The sequence below is a fragment of the Colletotrichum spaethianum genome (assembly GCF_022836535.1).
Source record: "Colletotrichum spaethianum MAFF 239500 DNA, contig12, whole genome shotgun sequence".
Lineage (NCBI taxonomy): Eukaryota > Fungi > Ascomycota > Sordariomycetes > Glomerellales > Glomerellaceae > Colletotrichum > Colletotrichum spaethianum.
The window spans coordinates 338,445-355,357 of NW_026054782.1; the positions used below are offsets into that span (position 1 = coordinate 338,445).

At 48.9% G+C, this 16,913-nt stretch overlaps 4 protein-coding genes across 4 annotated transcripts; 3 read left to right on the plus strand and 1 right to left on the minus strand.

Moving 5' to 3' along the window:
- Positions 1–2,288: 2,288 nt before the first annotated feature.
- Positions 2,289–3,005, plus strand: ColSpa_05422 (uncharacterized protein; the record flags this gene model as incomplete). Its single annotated transcript, XM_049271634.1, has 1 exon — positions 2,289–3,005. The coding sequence occupies one exon, from the start codon at positions 2,289–2,291 to the stop codon at positions 3,003–3,005; it is 717 nt and encodes a 238-aa protein (XP_049127591.1).
- Positions 3,006–5,641: 2,636 nt separating this feature from the next.
- Positions 5,642–6,608, plus strand: ColSpa_05423 (aquaporin-2; the record flags this gene model as incomplete). Its single annotated transcript, XM_049271635.1, has 3 exons — positions 5,642–5,930; positions 6,105–6,308; positions 6,379–6,608. 3 exons carry the CDS (start codon positions 5,642–5,644, stop codon positions 6,606–6,608), a joined length of 723 nt encoding a protein of 240 aa, XP_049127592.1.
- Positions 6,609–8,930: 2,322 nt separating this feature from the next.
- ColSpa_05424 (uncharacterized protein) lies at positions 8,931–9,472 on the plus strand (the record flags this gene model as incomplete). Its single annotated transcript, XM_049271636.1, has 3 exons — positions 8,931–9,025; positions 9,078–9,342; positions 9,419–9,472. 3 exons carry the CDS (start codon positions 8,931–8,933, stop codon positions 9,470–9,472), a joined length of 414 nt encoding a protein of 137 aa, XP_049127593.1.
- Positions 9,473–12,805: 3,333 nt separating this feature from the next.
- On the minus strand, positions 12,806–14,294 carry ColSpa_05425 (tyrosinase-like protein orsC; the record flags this gene model as incomplete). The annotated part of the gene is made up of 5 exons (XM_049271637.1): positions 12,806–13,194; positions 13,245–13,378; positions 13,549–13,730; positions 13,792–14,041; positions 14,110–14,294. The coding sequence occupies 5 exons, from the start codon at positions 14,292–14,294 to the stop codon at positions 12,806–12,808; spliced, it is 1,140 nt and encodes a 379-aa protein (XP_049127594.1).
- Between the last annotated feature and the right edge of the window lie 2,619 nt (positions 14,295–16,913).

The following is a 16,913-nucleotide window of genomic DNA, read 5'->3' on the forward strand; positions in this document are numbered from 1 at the left end:
CAAACCAGGAATAGAGGTTCCGCAGCCCCACCAGTCCATGGGCATCCAGGCAGGGTGTATCTGTCTCGGGACACAAAAGAAGATAAGCGTGCACACTACGGCCAGCAAGATACATCCCATCCAGAAGAACCAGCTCCAACGGAGAAATTGGCCGCTGACGTCGGCGACGAGGATGCCGGTGAAGAACCCAAACGGAGCACAGCCGGCGTAAAGACTGAAGACGATATTCTTCTGACGGCCTGGGCGGTAGACACTGCCCAGGAGGGAGATACCGGAAGGTAAAAATGCAGCGGCTCCTAGGCCTTGAAGTGGGCGGCAAACGACGAGCATGACGTAGTTTTGGCTGAAGCCACCTATCAATGACCAGATGGCCATCTATGCATTGCCTGCAAGGAAGATGGGAAACCCTCCATGCATGTCGCTGAGTCTGCCGGAAGGGAGGAGAAAAGCACCGGCGACTAGGGAGAAGACGCTTGACGGCCATGTCTGTTCCGCTGGCGAGAAGTTGAGGTCTTTGATAAGACTCGGAAGAAGTACGTTGAAACAGCTGATGAGAAACTCCTGCCACGTCATAGCATCGTGTTAGTAAGAAGAAGGAACGAGGAGAGATGATAAGATTGTTGGAACGATAATACTGTGCATTAGAGGAACTAACCGCTATGATGTTGGAAAGCAAGACTGACGCGCAAAATCCAACTTCTCGCAAGGTGCTGCTGAAGACCTCCGGCCTTTGCCGGCCAAGCCTGTCCTGTTCTTGCTCGTCTAGAACTACCAATGAGACCTCGCGAGCAGTCTGACCCGTGCCATGGTGCTCATTGCGGACATGGGGCGCTGCAGTTTCTTGGCTATTGTTGCTTTTCATGGGAACCGGAGGAGCCTGCCTGCAAGCCGGATGAGTATTAAAAAATGAGGGACAACAAAGGACCGTAGGAGATGCACGACAAGACCAAAAGTAGGAAAATGTAGACGAAGAGATGGTTAATTAGTTGCAAATATACAGCAGTAATAGCGCAAGTGAGCGATGCCTCTGGACAATCGAATGGTGGCTGACCCATTGTTAACGACTGATTACGATGTACCAGCCAACTCGGAATGCGTGCGGAACCCACGCGGAACCCACACGGAACGCAGCTCGGTGACTCGCGGTGGAATCATCCGCCGGAAACTTCCTCGCTGATCTCCATCCTGGAAGACAATGTCAATTACCCTAAACGGCAGTAGCTTTGGATGGATGGAGCCCGAGGGACGCGAACACGGCCAGGAGGGGACACTAGTTCCGAATAGGCTCAAATCTGGAGAATCCCAGACGATGGATAATTGGACAGTCGGCCCAGAAACACAGGGCGCGACAACACCAAGACCAGGAACCCGGGGGGACCTACCTGTCGAACGCGCCCGTGCCACGGCGGGCTTGGAGGCGAACCAGGGCCGGGGGCAACAGTTCGCCGGCAATACGGGAGAGGGTGGCGGGCACGTTAACCTTAATTGTTGTTATATTATCAGGTATGCATCGTTCCATGTTTGATATGTCCCCAAAAAATGGCATGATCTGGAAATAATGTAGGGACGGTACCTGACGCCATGTGCGCAAGTGGCGTCACCTTATGCCCTTTATCCACGACTTCGGCTTCCAATGATCAGCTTACGCACCCTACCTGCAATGCTAATCGCTCTGATATTACGGCAGTGATGAAATTGCACATCTTTTTCGTCAGAAAAGGAGGTTGTTATTGTTATTGTCTGTGTCTACTTTCCTGATTGATGGTACGCTAGAACCGTTCTCTTCCTTCTCCGTCTTTCTGTAGCGCTTCTTCTTGACGGTCTGTTTCCTACTGAGGTAAAGGTTTATTTGGATCATTCACATTCGGCTCTCACATCAAGCTGTCACGTCTTCGTCGAGCAGGCATCGTGTATGAAGATAAACTCGCAATCTCAGCCGCAACCACACGTAACCACACTATCGCCATCAACGCCTCTGCAAACCTCCGAAAATCCTACATACGCACTTCAATGCTCATCCCCAAACCCCTTCATCTCGCAGATTGGGGGATTCGACCATTAAGAGAAGGACCGGAATGGGCCAAGGCATCGAGGTTGGCGACAAATAACGGCAACACATTGTCCAGACACTGGACTATCTGGAGTATCGGACAAGATGCGCAATCGAACGGGAGGATTACTTGCCTTCCCCAATCAAGGATTACTCTCTTGAAAGCTCGAGGGTCGAAGTACAGGCTCCCCGCAGCTCACAAGTTAAGCGCATGTTCACAATATACCCCTACAAAGACATGAACTGGGTCGTTGCAATGTTGTTCGTGGTCGGCAGTGTTGTCTTCGTCATCAACGCTGCTCTAGGACTGGCTCCGTTCCTTGATCCAAGCCTCGCGTTCCCCACCCTTGCGACTATCGCTCTGCCCGGTACAATCCTCATTGGAGCCACTATGTTCATGACAGGCGGTATACTAGGCGTCTTCGCCGCTTTTAACGCCGAACGCGGTACCCTGGAGAAGAGCGATACCAAGTCGATCGAAGGCGGCGCGAACATAGTGTACCGCCCAGCTCTCATCAGTTCCCCGGCCTGGGTCTGGATCCCAAGTGCAGCTGACGCTGCTACTGTGCTCCGAACCGTCCCTTTTCGAGCCGGGCTGATGCAGCTTTCTGGCGGTTTGATCCTGTCTACATCCGCTGCAGCTGGAATTCCGGGACTTCTCGACCCAAACAATCTCTTTATAACCCAGGCGCTAGTCTTTATGCCACAGGTAATTGGAGGTTCAATGTTTTTCTTCGCTAATTTCGCCCTCATGGTTTACGCGCAGGACACTTGGCACAAGCCAAAATTTGCATCCGCTGAATGGCAAGGTGCTTTGTGGAATGCCTTGGGCTCGACTGGGTTTGCTCTCACCGGCGTTTTGCTGCTAGAGAGTGACATATTTGGTGCCTCGGCCGTTTCTTTCGCGGGGAGCTTTGCTTTTCTCATCGAAGCATTATTCAGTGGTACGTGCTGATGGAATTCCACGCTACGCCTTGGGCGACTTGAGCACGCGGCCTCAGCCGCTAGCAAGACCATATGGATTGAGTCTAGGACCTACGTACCCTTCTCTCTTCCTAGCAACTGATGAACTTGGCATTGCTGAAGTAATAAATTGATGATTCTGGTTGCGACTATTAGATGATAATGTGATGAGCCTTGTATTTCACCCGCATATGATAAGCTTATGGGCTGTTGTGAGGCCTTCCGGCATGTGGCTCTTCATCTTTCCTGTTCGAAGATAACGGATGCAAAATTTCTTACGAATTTCGAAAATTCTCCGATACAGGCATTTTCATCTAGAAATTGTAACCATAAAATCCTAATAAAGCCCATCAGAATGCTGGAACATACGCGACTTGAAGCATTTCTTGACTCCATAATAATCTTCTCTTTTGTTTCCCGGCCAGCTCTTGTGGGGCCTCCACGATGTTGTCACCTTGTTGGATGCAAGCAGCAGGATCTGCGTCCACCACACCCTCAGCTCTTGCTGCGCGGTCGCGAGATGATCGAAGCGATACCACCATTGTTTGGGTCCGTCATTGCCCCAGATCGTTGATTGACGCCAAGGTTGCTTATCACTAACGTCAGTTCCCTTTCATGGAATTGAAGGGTTTCTACTAAGCAATTAGTACTGATTTGTACCCATATTCAGGTTCAAGTGCGAGAGTGGAGACTTCTGGAAAACATGCCATACTTTGAGCAAGTTTCGATGTGTCATCCTGCGCCAAGTTTGAGGCAGGCTTGTGATGGAAAGTAACCCATACCTTTCAATTCTCGCCGCATAACACTTCACATACCTACGTTATATTTCCATTCGTGCACGTTCAGATTGCACAGCCTTGATCCATGCTTAAAAATTTATCAACTGTCATTGCTAGTACGATGGAAGAGCAACGGTTCGGAATGCCTTCATGAACTGGCCATTGTTGCCTTCGCCGCTATGGGGACGTAATCGAAGCTCAATCGGCGACTGAACACTTGCGGATGTTCGCGTCCTTGAGTATCACTTTGTTCTTTGTTTTTGACTGCTTAATTGACCTAGCTTTCGGCGGGGTTGCTAGATGGCTGGCTGATCTGGCCTCCAATGCCCTCTGCAACAGTCCGAGCTGTGATATGTTAACCCGGTGGCATATGAGATGTGACAGCACTGAACTGAAGTATTTCTTGTCACGTCAGTATTCGAAGTGTCTCAGGGTCCTGCGGGGTTACTTACAAATCGACCGAAGCGGATGCTCAGAGAGGATGGGCCTGAACAGAGGTGGTGTCCGGAAAGGCGAAGATACGGCACATGGCGCCCGTAGCTTGATACACATAAGATAAGCTCCAGTACCAAGAGACAGTAATCTTTTGTCACAAACAAGCGATGATTTCACTCCTAGGAAGAGACTTTGAGTGATTGACGATGTCGGTCACCTGATCCCGAGTGATACTGGAGTCTACGTCTTTCCCTCGGGGGGATTTCGGTTCTCAGATTGTCACAGTTCCACACACAAACAAATCTAGCTCTTCTCTTGCTACGAAGTGGCCCTCAAAAGTCAGATATGCTATATAAGTGAACGTTCCAGGCAGTACTTTCGCACTCCTACCCCAGCTGAACCCGCTTCTAAGCTTCCGTGTTTAGTTATGAGTAAATCCCTGTGACGGCGCTAAGCCCACAAGAGCGATGCCATCTGGAGGCTGGGCTATTGCAGGCTGGAATTCCTTTGTATCAGGGCGCACGGGAGCAATGGATAAGACGGCGTGGAACGGTTTCACCAATGACGATATACTTCCTGGTGTCAAACCCAGCACGATGTCTTGACCTGGATTCCCAATTGGGAGGTGCCCCGGCTAGTCATGAACACCTCTCGAGAGGCTATGGATTCATTGAGAATAGCCAATTGCTTCTTCCAAACGTTATTACGAACGTTGAAAAAGCGACCACAACTTCTTCAGATACTTTCCCAGAGGGCATACCGTTACATGCTGGCAAGTTAACCAAAATGAAATCTGAGTGTCGTACTTTCATGATGGGCCCTGTGAAGATCCATAGCCTTGTCATTGTGTGACGTTCACTTGATGAGATTTTCAGCACGACGGTGGTCAATTAGAGCAAAAGTTTCCGCAAACGAGACCCTTAATAGTTCAAACGACTTACAGGACCTTAAAAGTTCATAAGCCATGCAAGAGTGTGTGAACTAAACGCCGTTAGGCAGATCAACCTCGTTCCGTACAGGAGGGAAAGCCTAGGCTTCGTAGCTTGGCATCCCCGCCAGCCAATGAGTCGCGTGGCGTGACCAGTGACAACCGTTTTTGAGGCATGCCCGCTTTGGGTTTGAAGCTCTCACAGCATGGGGTTGCGACGGATGCGGGTTCTACTGTGAGTCTGCCACAACGGGCTACACCGCCTGGGTCGAGAACATCATCTACATACACTCTTCCCGGAGAAAGGGGTCCGAGCATAGAAAACACATAAGGCCACTGAACGGTCGTCACCCGAAGCTCAATAAGAAGTCTAGGTATATTTCAAAGCGGAAAGGCCTCGATTATGTTTTCGGACTCTCAAACTTGAGCACCAAAATCGATACCAAAATATTCAAATCCTGTTCAGTACCTTAATCCACCGCCAAAATGGTGATTGCAAAGGTCGGACGAAAGCCGCCTGGAGACAGCGAAGCCAATTATGGCTCCCTACCAATGCTCCGCATTGCCAACACTGCTAGGAACAACATTGTCGCTGTCCTTGGAGAGTTTGTAGGCATGTTTCTGTTCCTGTTCTTCTCCTTCGCCGGGACACAGGTCGCCAAAACACCTCTCGGAGCACCAGGCTCAGTTCCCAATCTGCCATGTATAATTTTCATTGCGCTTGCATTTGGCGTCTCCTTGACAGCAAATATGTGGGCGTTTTATAGGATCACTGGTGGGATGTTCAACCCTGTCGTAAGTTCCATAATCTCCTCACCTAATGATGGTCAAGTTGACGTTCTCATTCACCAGGTTACTCTTGCCCTCATGCTTTGCGGTGGCTTGCCACCGTTACGCGCCCTTCTCATCATGCCGACTCAAATCATAGCTGGACTATGTGCAGCCTGAGTCGCTTCCGCGGTGTTTCCTGGTCCTTTGGCTGTTACCACATCCTTGGGAGGAGGCGCGAACACTGTGCAAGGCTTCTTCATCGAAGTTTTCTTGACCTCGCAACTTGTTTTCGTCATCCTCATGCTCGCGGTTAAGAAGCATCGGTCCACTTTCCTCGCTCCTGTAGGTATTGGGTTGTCATTTTTCCTTGCAGAACTTACGGGTGAGTCTTTCTTCTCATGTGCTTTGGTGACGTGTTCATAGTGCATGATGTTAAATACTTCATTTATTAGGCGTGTATTTTGCTGGAGGTTCTCTTGATCCCGCTCGATCATTCGGGCCTGCTGCTGTGATTGGAAACTTTCCCGGCTATCACTGGACCTACTGGCTCAGCCCGACACTCGGTTCAATTGTTGCCTGTGGGTTTTATGTCTTGCTCTGCAACCTTCGATACTACGAATGTTACCCAGGCCAAGAGTCCGATGGCCAAGAGACGGTTAGTGAGCATATCTTCAAAGGCTAAAACAATATCTGGTATTGGGCTTTCTTTTCTCGAAACGGACAGGTTGGAAAGGCAGTCGATAGTGTTCTTGGGTCTGTGGAAGAAGCACGCAAGGTATGGAGGGGGACAGCCTGCTTTAAATAACGCCTACTTGCTGTGGGTTGAACTTGACTGGACTGGTCCAGTGTATGTTGGTGAGTTGGGTTGTGGATATTCGAGGCCTGCTTCTGGAAAGGGATAAAACTAGAAGACAACAGTAATGAGTCTTGATTGAAAATGTTCGTCTGCATAGCTGGCAATCGAAATATATTCTGGATCATTCGTGCTGCAAACTGAAATCTGTTGACTGGAGTACTGAAAGATGAGGTTTAACTATTTTCGAACGTTTTTCAAAGCGTTTTTCAAAGCGTAATATGAGGTTGCGGAATGCCGCCGACACGGTCTGAAATTGATGTTCCTGTAACCTTTCTGGAATGTTGTTTACATCAGGATTCTGTAAAATACAGACGTTTAATCTCACTAGAGCTTGAAATGAGACAGAACGTGGTTCGGGGGTCCCGAATATCAAAGTAGTCGTCGGTGTACTCAAAGCCACAACATCAGCCACCCTTCACCTTCCTCCGTTCCGCCTGCGCAGTGGCGGATTTCGGTCTTTACCCAATCAAGTCTCCCTCAATACAGCAAGGCTCATGGAAGTGGCAAATTCCAGAGGGAATTTCGACATCAAAGCAATCTCATGGTACTTATTCGCCAAAAGACGACGAGTGGCGTTGCTCTTCACAGTCTGAAGGTGGGCGTTACACAGCATCAAGGGATAACCACTGGCGAATGGGAACAGGTTTTGAACCACAAATCAGGGCCCTGTTGCAGAAGGAATTGGCGGTGCTGGGCGGCGATCGTGGGGATGGATGTCAGATTCTGTAGCCCGGATTGGAGGATGTCACTGCAGGATGCCGATCAGATGGATTTCGGGAGGATTGAATATGTCAGGGTGCGGCGCGAAAATGTCTTGGGTCGCAAGGGCCAGCCAATTTTTCGCCCCAATGCTGCGGTTAACAAGGCTTTTTACTGCTGTGAATACCCCGGAAGAGTAAATTCTTCTTGTTTTTCAGGCGACAACCGTTCTTTGAAACGCTCATGCAGCTTGATGCCATTCTGTCTAGGCTCTATTGGCCTTTCACCGTCAAAATAATGATTCGCTCGGCCATGTCCGAGAACGCAAGGTTGTCTTACACACATCTTCTAAGCCATCTCACGAGACAGCTACACTAAAACAAACTCAGGAAATTGCTGTGCTATTCGTTTATGGCCTAATCACGCGCGTTCCCGAAGTTTCTTGGGCTCGGTTGTCTTCCAGCTTACGCCTGAAGCAAGATGACTGGGTGGCAATTGCATCTCAATTCTAAGAGTGACAACTATTTGCGACGGATGGAATGTCATCAGATGTTATGTGTCTGGGCCCCAGCAGGGCTCAACAACCTTTCGCGCTCTCCTTTCCTTACCGTATATCTTCCATTGAAACCCACAGCTACCAGCAAGAGTCAGCCTATGATCTCTGGGCGTTAGCCAGACAAGTTTTCTCTCGTATCCACCAGGATCCCGACTTTGTCCTTCGCAGTAGCTTCTAGGCATCGATTTCAACGCCAATATATGTGTTGTTGGTCAATCAGAAGGGGGGAGAGACTCGTAGAGGCACCAATTGTGGCTCAATAATCCTAGCTTCAAAGCCAAGGCAACCTTTGGCAACCCATAACCTCGGGGCCACATGCATCATTGACTGCTGCATAGATTTTACCCTTCATCTTGTATTTTGTCAGCCCTACAGAGTAAGACTCGATTTCTTGCATGGATCCTGTTCCAGGATGGATATGCCAGTCAAGACGGGCGTAGGTAGTGCCGCTTGATGGGATTCTAGCCATTGGATCTCAACCTTCACGTGAGGCCATCCCTCGAAATGATGAATCACAGAGGATACTTGGTGAAGTTAGCCAGGCATCCATCGTGCTATCTTACATGAGCCAATAAGACGGGAAACAATTAACCTACATAGGTCAGGCTATATAAGCTTCGAACGGGCGTTCTCTGCCAGACTAAGTTGATATCGGGCGAGTAGTACAAGGCATTAAATATCATATATCATCGCCTCGTTCCTAGCAGACTGACATAGGCCCGAAGTTACTACGACACCGAATCTGTTGTCTACTTATCCTTTCCATCAAGATGCCACCGGATTTGAGCCACAACATGGCACTCCCAGCTGGAATGCCTCTCCGAAAACTTGATCATGATTTCAACAACGCTGATGGATCCATTCTTTTGTTTGACCAAATGCAGTCAATGACCATGTCAAATCCTCTTTGGCGAGAGTTCATCGGAAATCGGTTGGCCCTCGAGAAGCGCTACGGGCAGATGCTGCAATCATATGAAGAATCTTTTGTGTAAGCAAACCACATGAATCTGGAAGCAAATTGGCTGATATCCACTGAACAGGACGTACTTCGGCGGATACATGCCTATTGATTACGCTTCTCCAAACAGCAAGATTATGGATCCCAACGTTGTGGTCAAGATGATCCTTACCGTCGCAGAACTTTCGATGTCTGAGCCATCAGACTCATCCGAGAGCCCCTCAACAGACGAAGATGATACCTTGAAAAGAATGGGCTGGGAAGATGTCCAAGTGAGGAGGCCTTGTTGGGCACTTCTTTCTGACACATACGCTGCAGCAACTGCTACTTCGAAGGCCAACTCAGGGGTAAGTTAGAGTTTACGTCCTTTCTGCAAACACAGTTGTCGACTAATTGTTTTATTTCACAGAAATCATCTCTCAGATTCTCCAATTCGCAAAAGGCCTATGGAAACGATCCTGTACTCCTTCATATTGAAGGAGTCTCTGACGACGAACTTAAGGATCAACTTTACGAAGCCAAACAGAAGGGATGTATTGGAATCATAATTGAAATTGTGGAAAACCAGTACAACGGAAGGGTCATGGACCCTAACATGCTCAACAGGTTGAAATCAATATGCATTGAAGAGAGCTTGCTCCTGGCTGTAGACGAGACACTCACTGCAATTCGCTGTGGAGCACCCTTCTGTTTTCAACGGGAGGAATATTGCAATGCAGCATCCCCTGATCTTGTCTTCTTCGGAAAGGCCATTGGAGTCCACGGCACAGCCATTGGATTCGACGGACAATTCCTGAGAAGGTTTGGGATTTTTGGAAGCTCACGCAGGCGAGCCATCCGCAGATGGCAGAGCCAGTTCCTGAAACCTATTGCCCTTTCCGACCTCATCCAGGCACTGAGTGCGATTGATATAGCCGTTAGAGGAAATCTCACCATGCTGAGTAGAATCATTGGGCACACCATAAGAAGCTTTATTATTGAACAAGCTGAGGAGCGTGGCCATGATGTCAAAGCTCAAGGTGTGCTTGGCGGGCTTGATAGCCTTATTTTCGTGAGGAAAGACATCGCCGGGGAGATATTCATTATGGGTTCCAGCACGGCGGGGACATGGGTCCCTTGGGTTAAGTGGTTGCCAAGGCTTGAGAGGGACATGTCCAGAAGTGAGGTACTAGAAGAAGTGATTGGTAGTAGGAGTCGATCATCTCGCGAGGAGCTCTCGGAGATGCTCTTAAAAAAGGGTTCGAAGCCGAGCTGGTGTTTCTGGTGTGGGAGCCGGACAACGACTAGGAAGGACGACTGGTGTCGGCGGTGTTGCATTGGCGCTTGTGATGAGGACGTCTGCAATCGCCATTTTCTCAGTCATCATTGCATTTGATTGCGAATATTGCATGCATGTGGTTTAACTGTAGACAAATAGATGTGGAATGGGGTTGAGTTGTACATAGTCATCACAGCCCCGAGCGGGTAACTCCTGTTTCGTTTCAGGTATCTCTATTATGATTAACCACCATTAATATTCCACATCCTATCATCAAGATTAACCTCATTCAGATGGATTATTGTTATGGCTGGTTGCTTGAGAGGAGAAAGGAAAGGAGAAAGGAGAGGAAAAAGGAGAGGAGTCCATTTGATCTAGTCCGGACTTGAGCCGAAGACCTTCAATGTTTTAGACTGACGTAATGGCCAAATATGACACCAGACCTAGAGGATCTTGCAATGGAATTCACTCAGTTTGCTAACTGGACAATCACGTTGAGGCGAAAGGTGCTCATGCTAAAGATGCCCACTGACACAGTGTTGACAGTACTTGAGGTTTGGCAGTGGCTGATTTGTCGACGTCTGGGAAAACAGGACGAGCTGTATTAGACATACTCAAACAGCTCTGGGTAGCGGTGGAACAAGGCTCAACAATGCAAGACTTTTGATTTACCTGGCACAAGCGTGGAGGTAAATGGTCATTATGTTTTCCTCTTGTTCCTGAGAGTCAAAATCATACGCTGGTTCGATGAATGGTAGAGACGAGCGACACCATCAACTGGCTGCAAAATTAACTTAGAATCAAAGGTGCGGTGTGTAACCTATCCCAACTTCACCGAAAATACTTACTAAAGAAGTAAGGTAAGATGGTTGACTAGGTGTCGGGTTGGACAATGTGTAAGGCAGTATTACATGCTGCTTATGTAATGAAGGAGACTACGACCCAAACCGCTTCAGTTTAGTAAAGCGCCTCATAATGACGTACGAACTACTTAAAGTACGTCGCCTGACTGGCAAGGCAATTGCGGGGTTGCTTGATATACATGTAGCGGCCACCGCCGTATGTGCATGAATAAAGCAGATATCTTCGGTCTAGGACTTTTGTATTTGAACTTTGAGTCGTGTACAAACATGTCATCCAATGGGCTCTCACAAGCAAGGACACCTCTGCTAGGCAACAGCCAGAGAGGAGCACAAGCCAGGATAGTATGTTTCAAACCATTAGTCGCTATGTTTGGGAGCAGTTGGGCGGGCATAGATCGAGCTAATATTCGCGGTAGCGTTCAACCTCTCGAAGCGTTCGCGACAAATCCAACAGCGTAGCATCGTTCATCACGGATATCTTCCGCGGCGGGCTATTCTCCCCTCCGACTTTGACTTACGACCCACTGCTCTTGCTTTTGAATCACGATGAGAAAAGCGAAAGGGACAAGCTCACAGAGAAGTGGAAGGACAATAAGTTACAGGAACTCAACTTCGTGGGCGTCGTGGTATGTGTTGCTTCTAGCTTCAACGATGAGCCTCATCGGAGAAACATCGTTGCTTAGGGCTAACACGCAGGAGTAGGCTGCTTTGCTGGCAAATGTCCTTACGTCGACTGGTTCATGGCCAAACTTTCTGCCGCCGGGAACTACGACACCATGGCCTGTCCGGACGTGTTGGTTTTGTGGCATCGCTTTCGCCCTTGCTAGCGTCTTGACGGCAGCAGACCAAACAATCCGGCTCCACAGAATGGCGGGACACAGAGACGGCCTAGTCCTCATTAGACAGTCGTTACGCACCAGAGACCGTGTCTTGATTGGCACCGAATTGAAGTATCGACCCCGTCAGATGCAAGTTTACGCCTGGCAGCTTGCTGTCCTATTCCTGTCAGGATCAGTGCTGTGCATGATGTCAGGGATGGCCTTCCTGGTTTGGAGTGCCGTCGTTGAGGACATTGATAAAGGAATGGGATTTGGTGACAATGGAAAGGTAAGGTCAAGTTCAATCTCTCGAAAGAATATTTCCTCTAATATAGAACAGGTTGCTGTGATATTCACTTCTGTGGCTCTGGTCACTGCTTTCATTTTCAGCTTAGGACAGGCAACTCTACATCATCCTGTGCCGAAAGGAGGAGACATTGAGGATGTTGAGTAGACTACTGGAAGATACCGAGCCTTACAATTAGACTATGTTTCATAACCAAATTTTGATCTAAAGGCAATTTGAGGTTCTGACATTGTTGATGCATGTGGTCGCTATCCGATCTTGGAAATACAGAACTTGTTCTTGAGCAGAGCAGTTGGGCATTCGAATTTGCCAGCTTTTTTGTCTTTATCTAACTCGGTTTCTTTCCCCATCGTATCCCTTTTTCTTTCAGCTGGAGCATCCGCTGTCCATAAGATAACCCCGCTGACGGGGTACCGGTATCACGTCCTTCAAAAACACATTTCCCTTCCCCCACTTTCCCGATTGCCAGCTTAGTTGTTATGCATTCGCCTACTTTGAAGTAGTAATATCGACTTCAAGAGCTCTTGGAAAGGTTATGGACGCTGGTGCCAATCTCGCACTAGCTCATATGGTCATTGGCAATGTCGGGTCTAAGCGTACTTCCCTCTGAACACTAGAAACATTTGCTAACTCTCTACTCGTGTAAAATCTAAAGGTAGATATAGCAAAATGGACTGCCTCCAATGGTGTTGAGCAGGTCGCTGATAGGCCGATTGGGAGCGTTTGGCTCTTGGATAACGAGGTCGTCAAGGCGGGCGGCTCTGGTAGGGGAGGTGTGCTGGGGCTCGAAATGGTACCCGCAATGTTAAAGGCTTCCCCAGGGTGCAGAGCTTGCCACAACCAGTAAACTCGATCAACCATGGCGTGGTGCAAGAAGAATGTAGGGTCGTTGGTGGACGAGAAAAAATCCGATGCCTCGCCGTTGACAATCATATGACCGGCAGTGTGTGTTCCTAGATTAAGTCAGTTACCTTGTTCGTCCGTAGTTGTGAGCTGACCTTACCCAGCCAGCCGTCACCGAAACGACCCTGTAGCTCATTTTGGAAGGTGCTAATGTTCGCCGCAGCAGCGCCGATGGTAATATTGAGAACGTTCGCCGAAGTCATCCATCGTTGGGATGTCCAGGCACTAATGTCTCTGGAGAGACAACGAGGGTTATAGGCTAGCGAGCCACCAGGATTGACAGGAAGACCGTCAATACCTGGTCTAACCGGGCCAAGGTGAACAGTCATGCTATTGAGAAGCCGTCAGTGATTTCAAGGCCTTGCTCCGCTTCAAATTACCTCCATCGAAACAGAGAGACTTACTTGGCAAATGGGCCGCTTGTGACGCACCCACCCCCATTGCCGCTAGGAATCCAGACGGCGCCGCGTCCCGCAATGCTGCCATTGTGAGCTTTGAAAACCCCATTGCCACTCATGCTAGTGTCGCTTCCATCGAACATGGGCGCTTTGGAAGGGTCGTCTCTATAGGCAAGCCAGTTCCAGTACTACCACGAGAGTCAGAGCACCACAACCATGAATTCAACCTAGTGGGTTCTAGTCACTCACAGGTTGGTAGCCGTCGTAACCACACTCTTGCCTTAGGGCGTTCTCGTATGCCCAGGTGAAATATCGGTGCCATGTGAGGAAGTTCCCGGTTCCGTGAATGCTCAAAGTCTGGTTGATGTGAACGGCAACAAAGTCGTCATATCGGCTGCGAGCTCCGGGTGCAAAGTCATTCCCGAGCTTGGATGGCTTTATCAAAAGGCAGTTGACGGCGCTTGTGTAGGCTTTCTTCTCGGAGCCAGAGAGTGAGTTCCTAAGGTGCGTATATTCAGTGACTGTTGACTTTGACTAGAAAACCGTATAAGGATTTTGCAAACGTACCAATCCCGTCGAACTCGCGCGTTGAACAGACTGCACTCTTCTCTTTTGCCAAAAGTGACATTCTTCTCGGCGGCTTGAAGGGCTTCAATGGCCGCCGCCTGCACCCCAGAGAGCTCATCTCCTTGAGAAGCGAAGGCCGTGCCGGCGCAGAGACTTGATAAGGCAACAACTCTGACGAAACGCATGGTGATGTCGTAATAGGGGTTTCCTCGGGTTACGAGTGTCGGTGAAGCCGCGGGCAAGAACTCAGAGCAATGAAGAACCCACACAATACCCACATATACGTTACATATCGGGGAAGACAAGTTTTTAAGTCGAATTTGATGGCCGCGGGGCGAATCTGCATAAGCGTGGTTGAGATAGCGTCGGTGCTATAGGATGACATCGGCACGATTCCAAGACGTAGCTTAAAGGAGGCCCCAAGCCCGAAGGCAAAGATTGGCTTGGCTTTACCACCCTAGTATGCAGAAAGCGAGGTGAGTCTGCGTCTTCGGGCGGGTTTTCCCACCCTGGCCTTGTATGCATGGTGAGCAGTACGTTTGTTGGATGCTTACATAGCTGACCATGCAGTGATGATATACTCGACTTGTATTGAGCTGGCATGGATGGAACTAGCACCTTGGCAAGTCAAAATCAGCGTTTCATTGCCGGTAAGCGCTAGCACAATGAGATTTAAGCGACAGCTTCTCTTTGGGCCCACGATTGAAAGGGCAAGTGATACTCTGTTGCCGACCAATTCACCCATGCTTGTCTCAAAAGCCCAGCCCGAAGTCGATTGGCTCTTGTTTGGCGAGTTATCTTGAACGACCAGGGCTTGAGGCTTGAGCTCAGCAACGGGTCACCGCTAAACAACCTCCAGCTTCGATTGAAAAAACAGGCCCATCGAGCCCTTGGCATGCAGAGTGGGCTACGCTCCGACACAATAGTCGCAGGATCGGATCCTAGATTCGCTGTTTTTTGACGCGTCTCAGGTAAACGACATCTCGGGAGGTTCTGATGGTCTCCAACAAAGCAATCTGTAAGGGTTCTTCGGAACCCACACTTGTTTCGGGTGATACATATACCTAAGGCGACGGTTCAGCCTCGATAACGGTGTTGGTCAGATGCCTAACCGCTTTTTTATGTCGTGGACTAAAGTGACGTAAAATGACCATCGCTATCGGCAGATAAAACCAATGCGGAATGGGTACAAAGACATAGGTTCTATTTTGTTGGTGACAGAAGTCTAGACTAGGTTGCGAGCCGAATGCAAAGCTCTCAGGAAGGCACATGACGGTCATTATGTCGTGATTTCACAAAGCTCAACCACTGAAAACGTCACTACACTCAAGGCACTCGGGGAACATTGGCATCAACATTCGTAACAGTCGAGACATTGTAGGTCGATGGCAGTTAAGGATCCGAGTCCTTTTACCGCAAACATATGTGGGCTAGTGTGCAAGCAATGGGATCCATAGAAAAGGCCAATGCAGCATAGGCGTTTTTAAAGAAAATGATGATATGGTTCATTGTTGAATCACTTTTCGTCAAAGTAACGATGTTGTCAGCACTGTAGAAGAGGTATACGCGAACTGCTAGCATAAGATTTCATGCCGCTACATGTGCCTGAATGACATCCCCCGACGTTGTTGCGAGTCCTTAGCTTCATAGGTCAAAGGTACATCAGAGGGAGTCTGCGCGGCAATGTCGTTGGCGATTTGCATTATGGTGGGTGAAAGGGTGATAGGAGTATCACCCGGAGCCCAACCAAGCTGGACTGGCAAGCGCTCGTTGCCTTTAGCAGTTAGCTTTTGCTCGACAGGTTCAGACATCGAAACTCAAAACTTACGGAAAAAGAAATCGACGTATGATCTGTTTGCTACGGGGGTCTCGGGAGAGCCAAAGATGGTCAGCAGGAAGGCACATTCGCCCGTCGCTGCTGGTATTTTAGACTGTGGAAGAGTGAAGTTAGGATTCACCCGACTCATCTCCAGTGCATGCCTGGCTCGGGCGTTAGAGATGGTGGTAATGTTGATTGTCGCCGCGTCTCCGAAATAGCTCATGAATGCGTCGAATGTTATTTTGTCAAAGCGGTTGGATGGATCGAAGTACATGTCGCGGCGAGAAAGACTACCGTCGTGCTCTATGAAGTTGTGCTTATTGAGCATATCCAGGTTGATAAACTACGAGTCAAGTCAGCTGTGGTTCGTTGGGTGATGACTCCAACGAAGTCGAAAGAAACTACCAAGGCCAAAACATTTCATTGAAGTGTTTCTTCCTCGTTTGTGTCAGAGCAGGGAAGCCCATACCGATGCGCCGGGGTTCAAGTCCAGGGCTGGCTTGAAAGCCGCACCAGATAACTCCTCGTCGATGTTCATAGCATCTTTAAACCCCTTTTGGACAATGTCAAGTGTGATTTCCCGGCCATCATGTGGGATAAAACCATGGTTGGCGAGAGTGTTTAATCCTGGACAAGGGGCTCGTACTGAGAAACACCATCAGTGAAAAGGACGTGGAGCACGAACAATGGGGGACTCACGATCTTCGGGACCTGGTGGGGCCCATGTGAAGTGGCTGGGCTTCAGTAGAGACTGATCGTTGATCCCATACTTGGACAGCTTGTGTGAAAATGCAGTTGGCATAAGGGACTTAGTGCCGACATTAGCGTGGCTTGGAAAACATGAGACAAAAGGAAGGACCCCTAATGAAATAAGGAATATTTGCATTGTTATGCTAATATCAAGTATGATGGATTCTAAAGGAGAGAGTGAAATATCAAGAGGAGTTGCTTGAAAGCGTGAAGCGGGGAACGGTCGATGAAGACT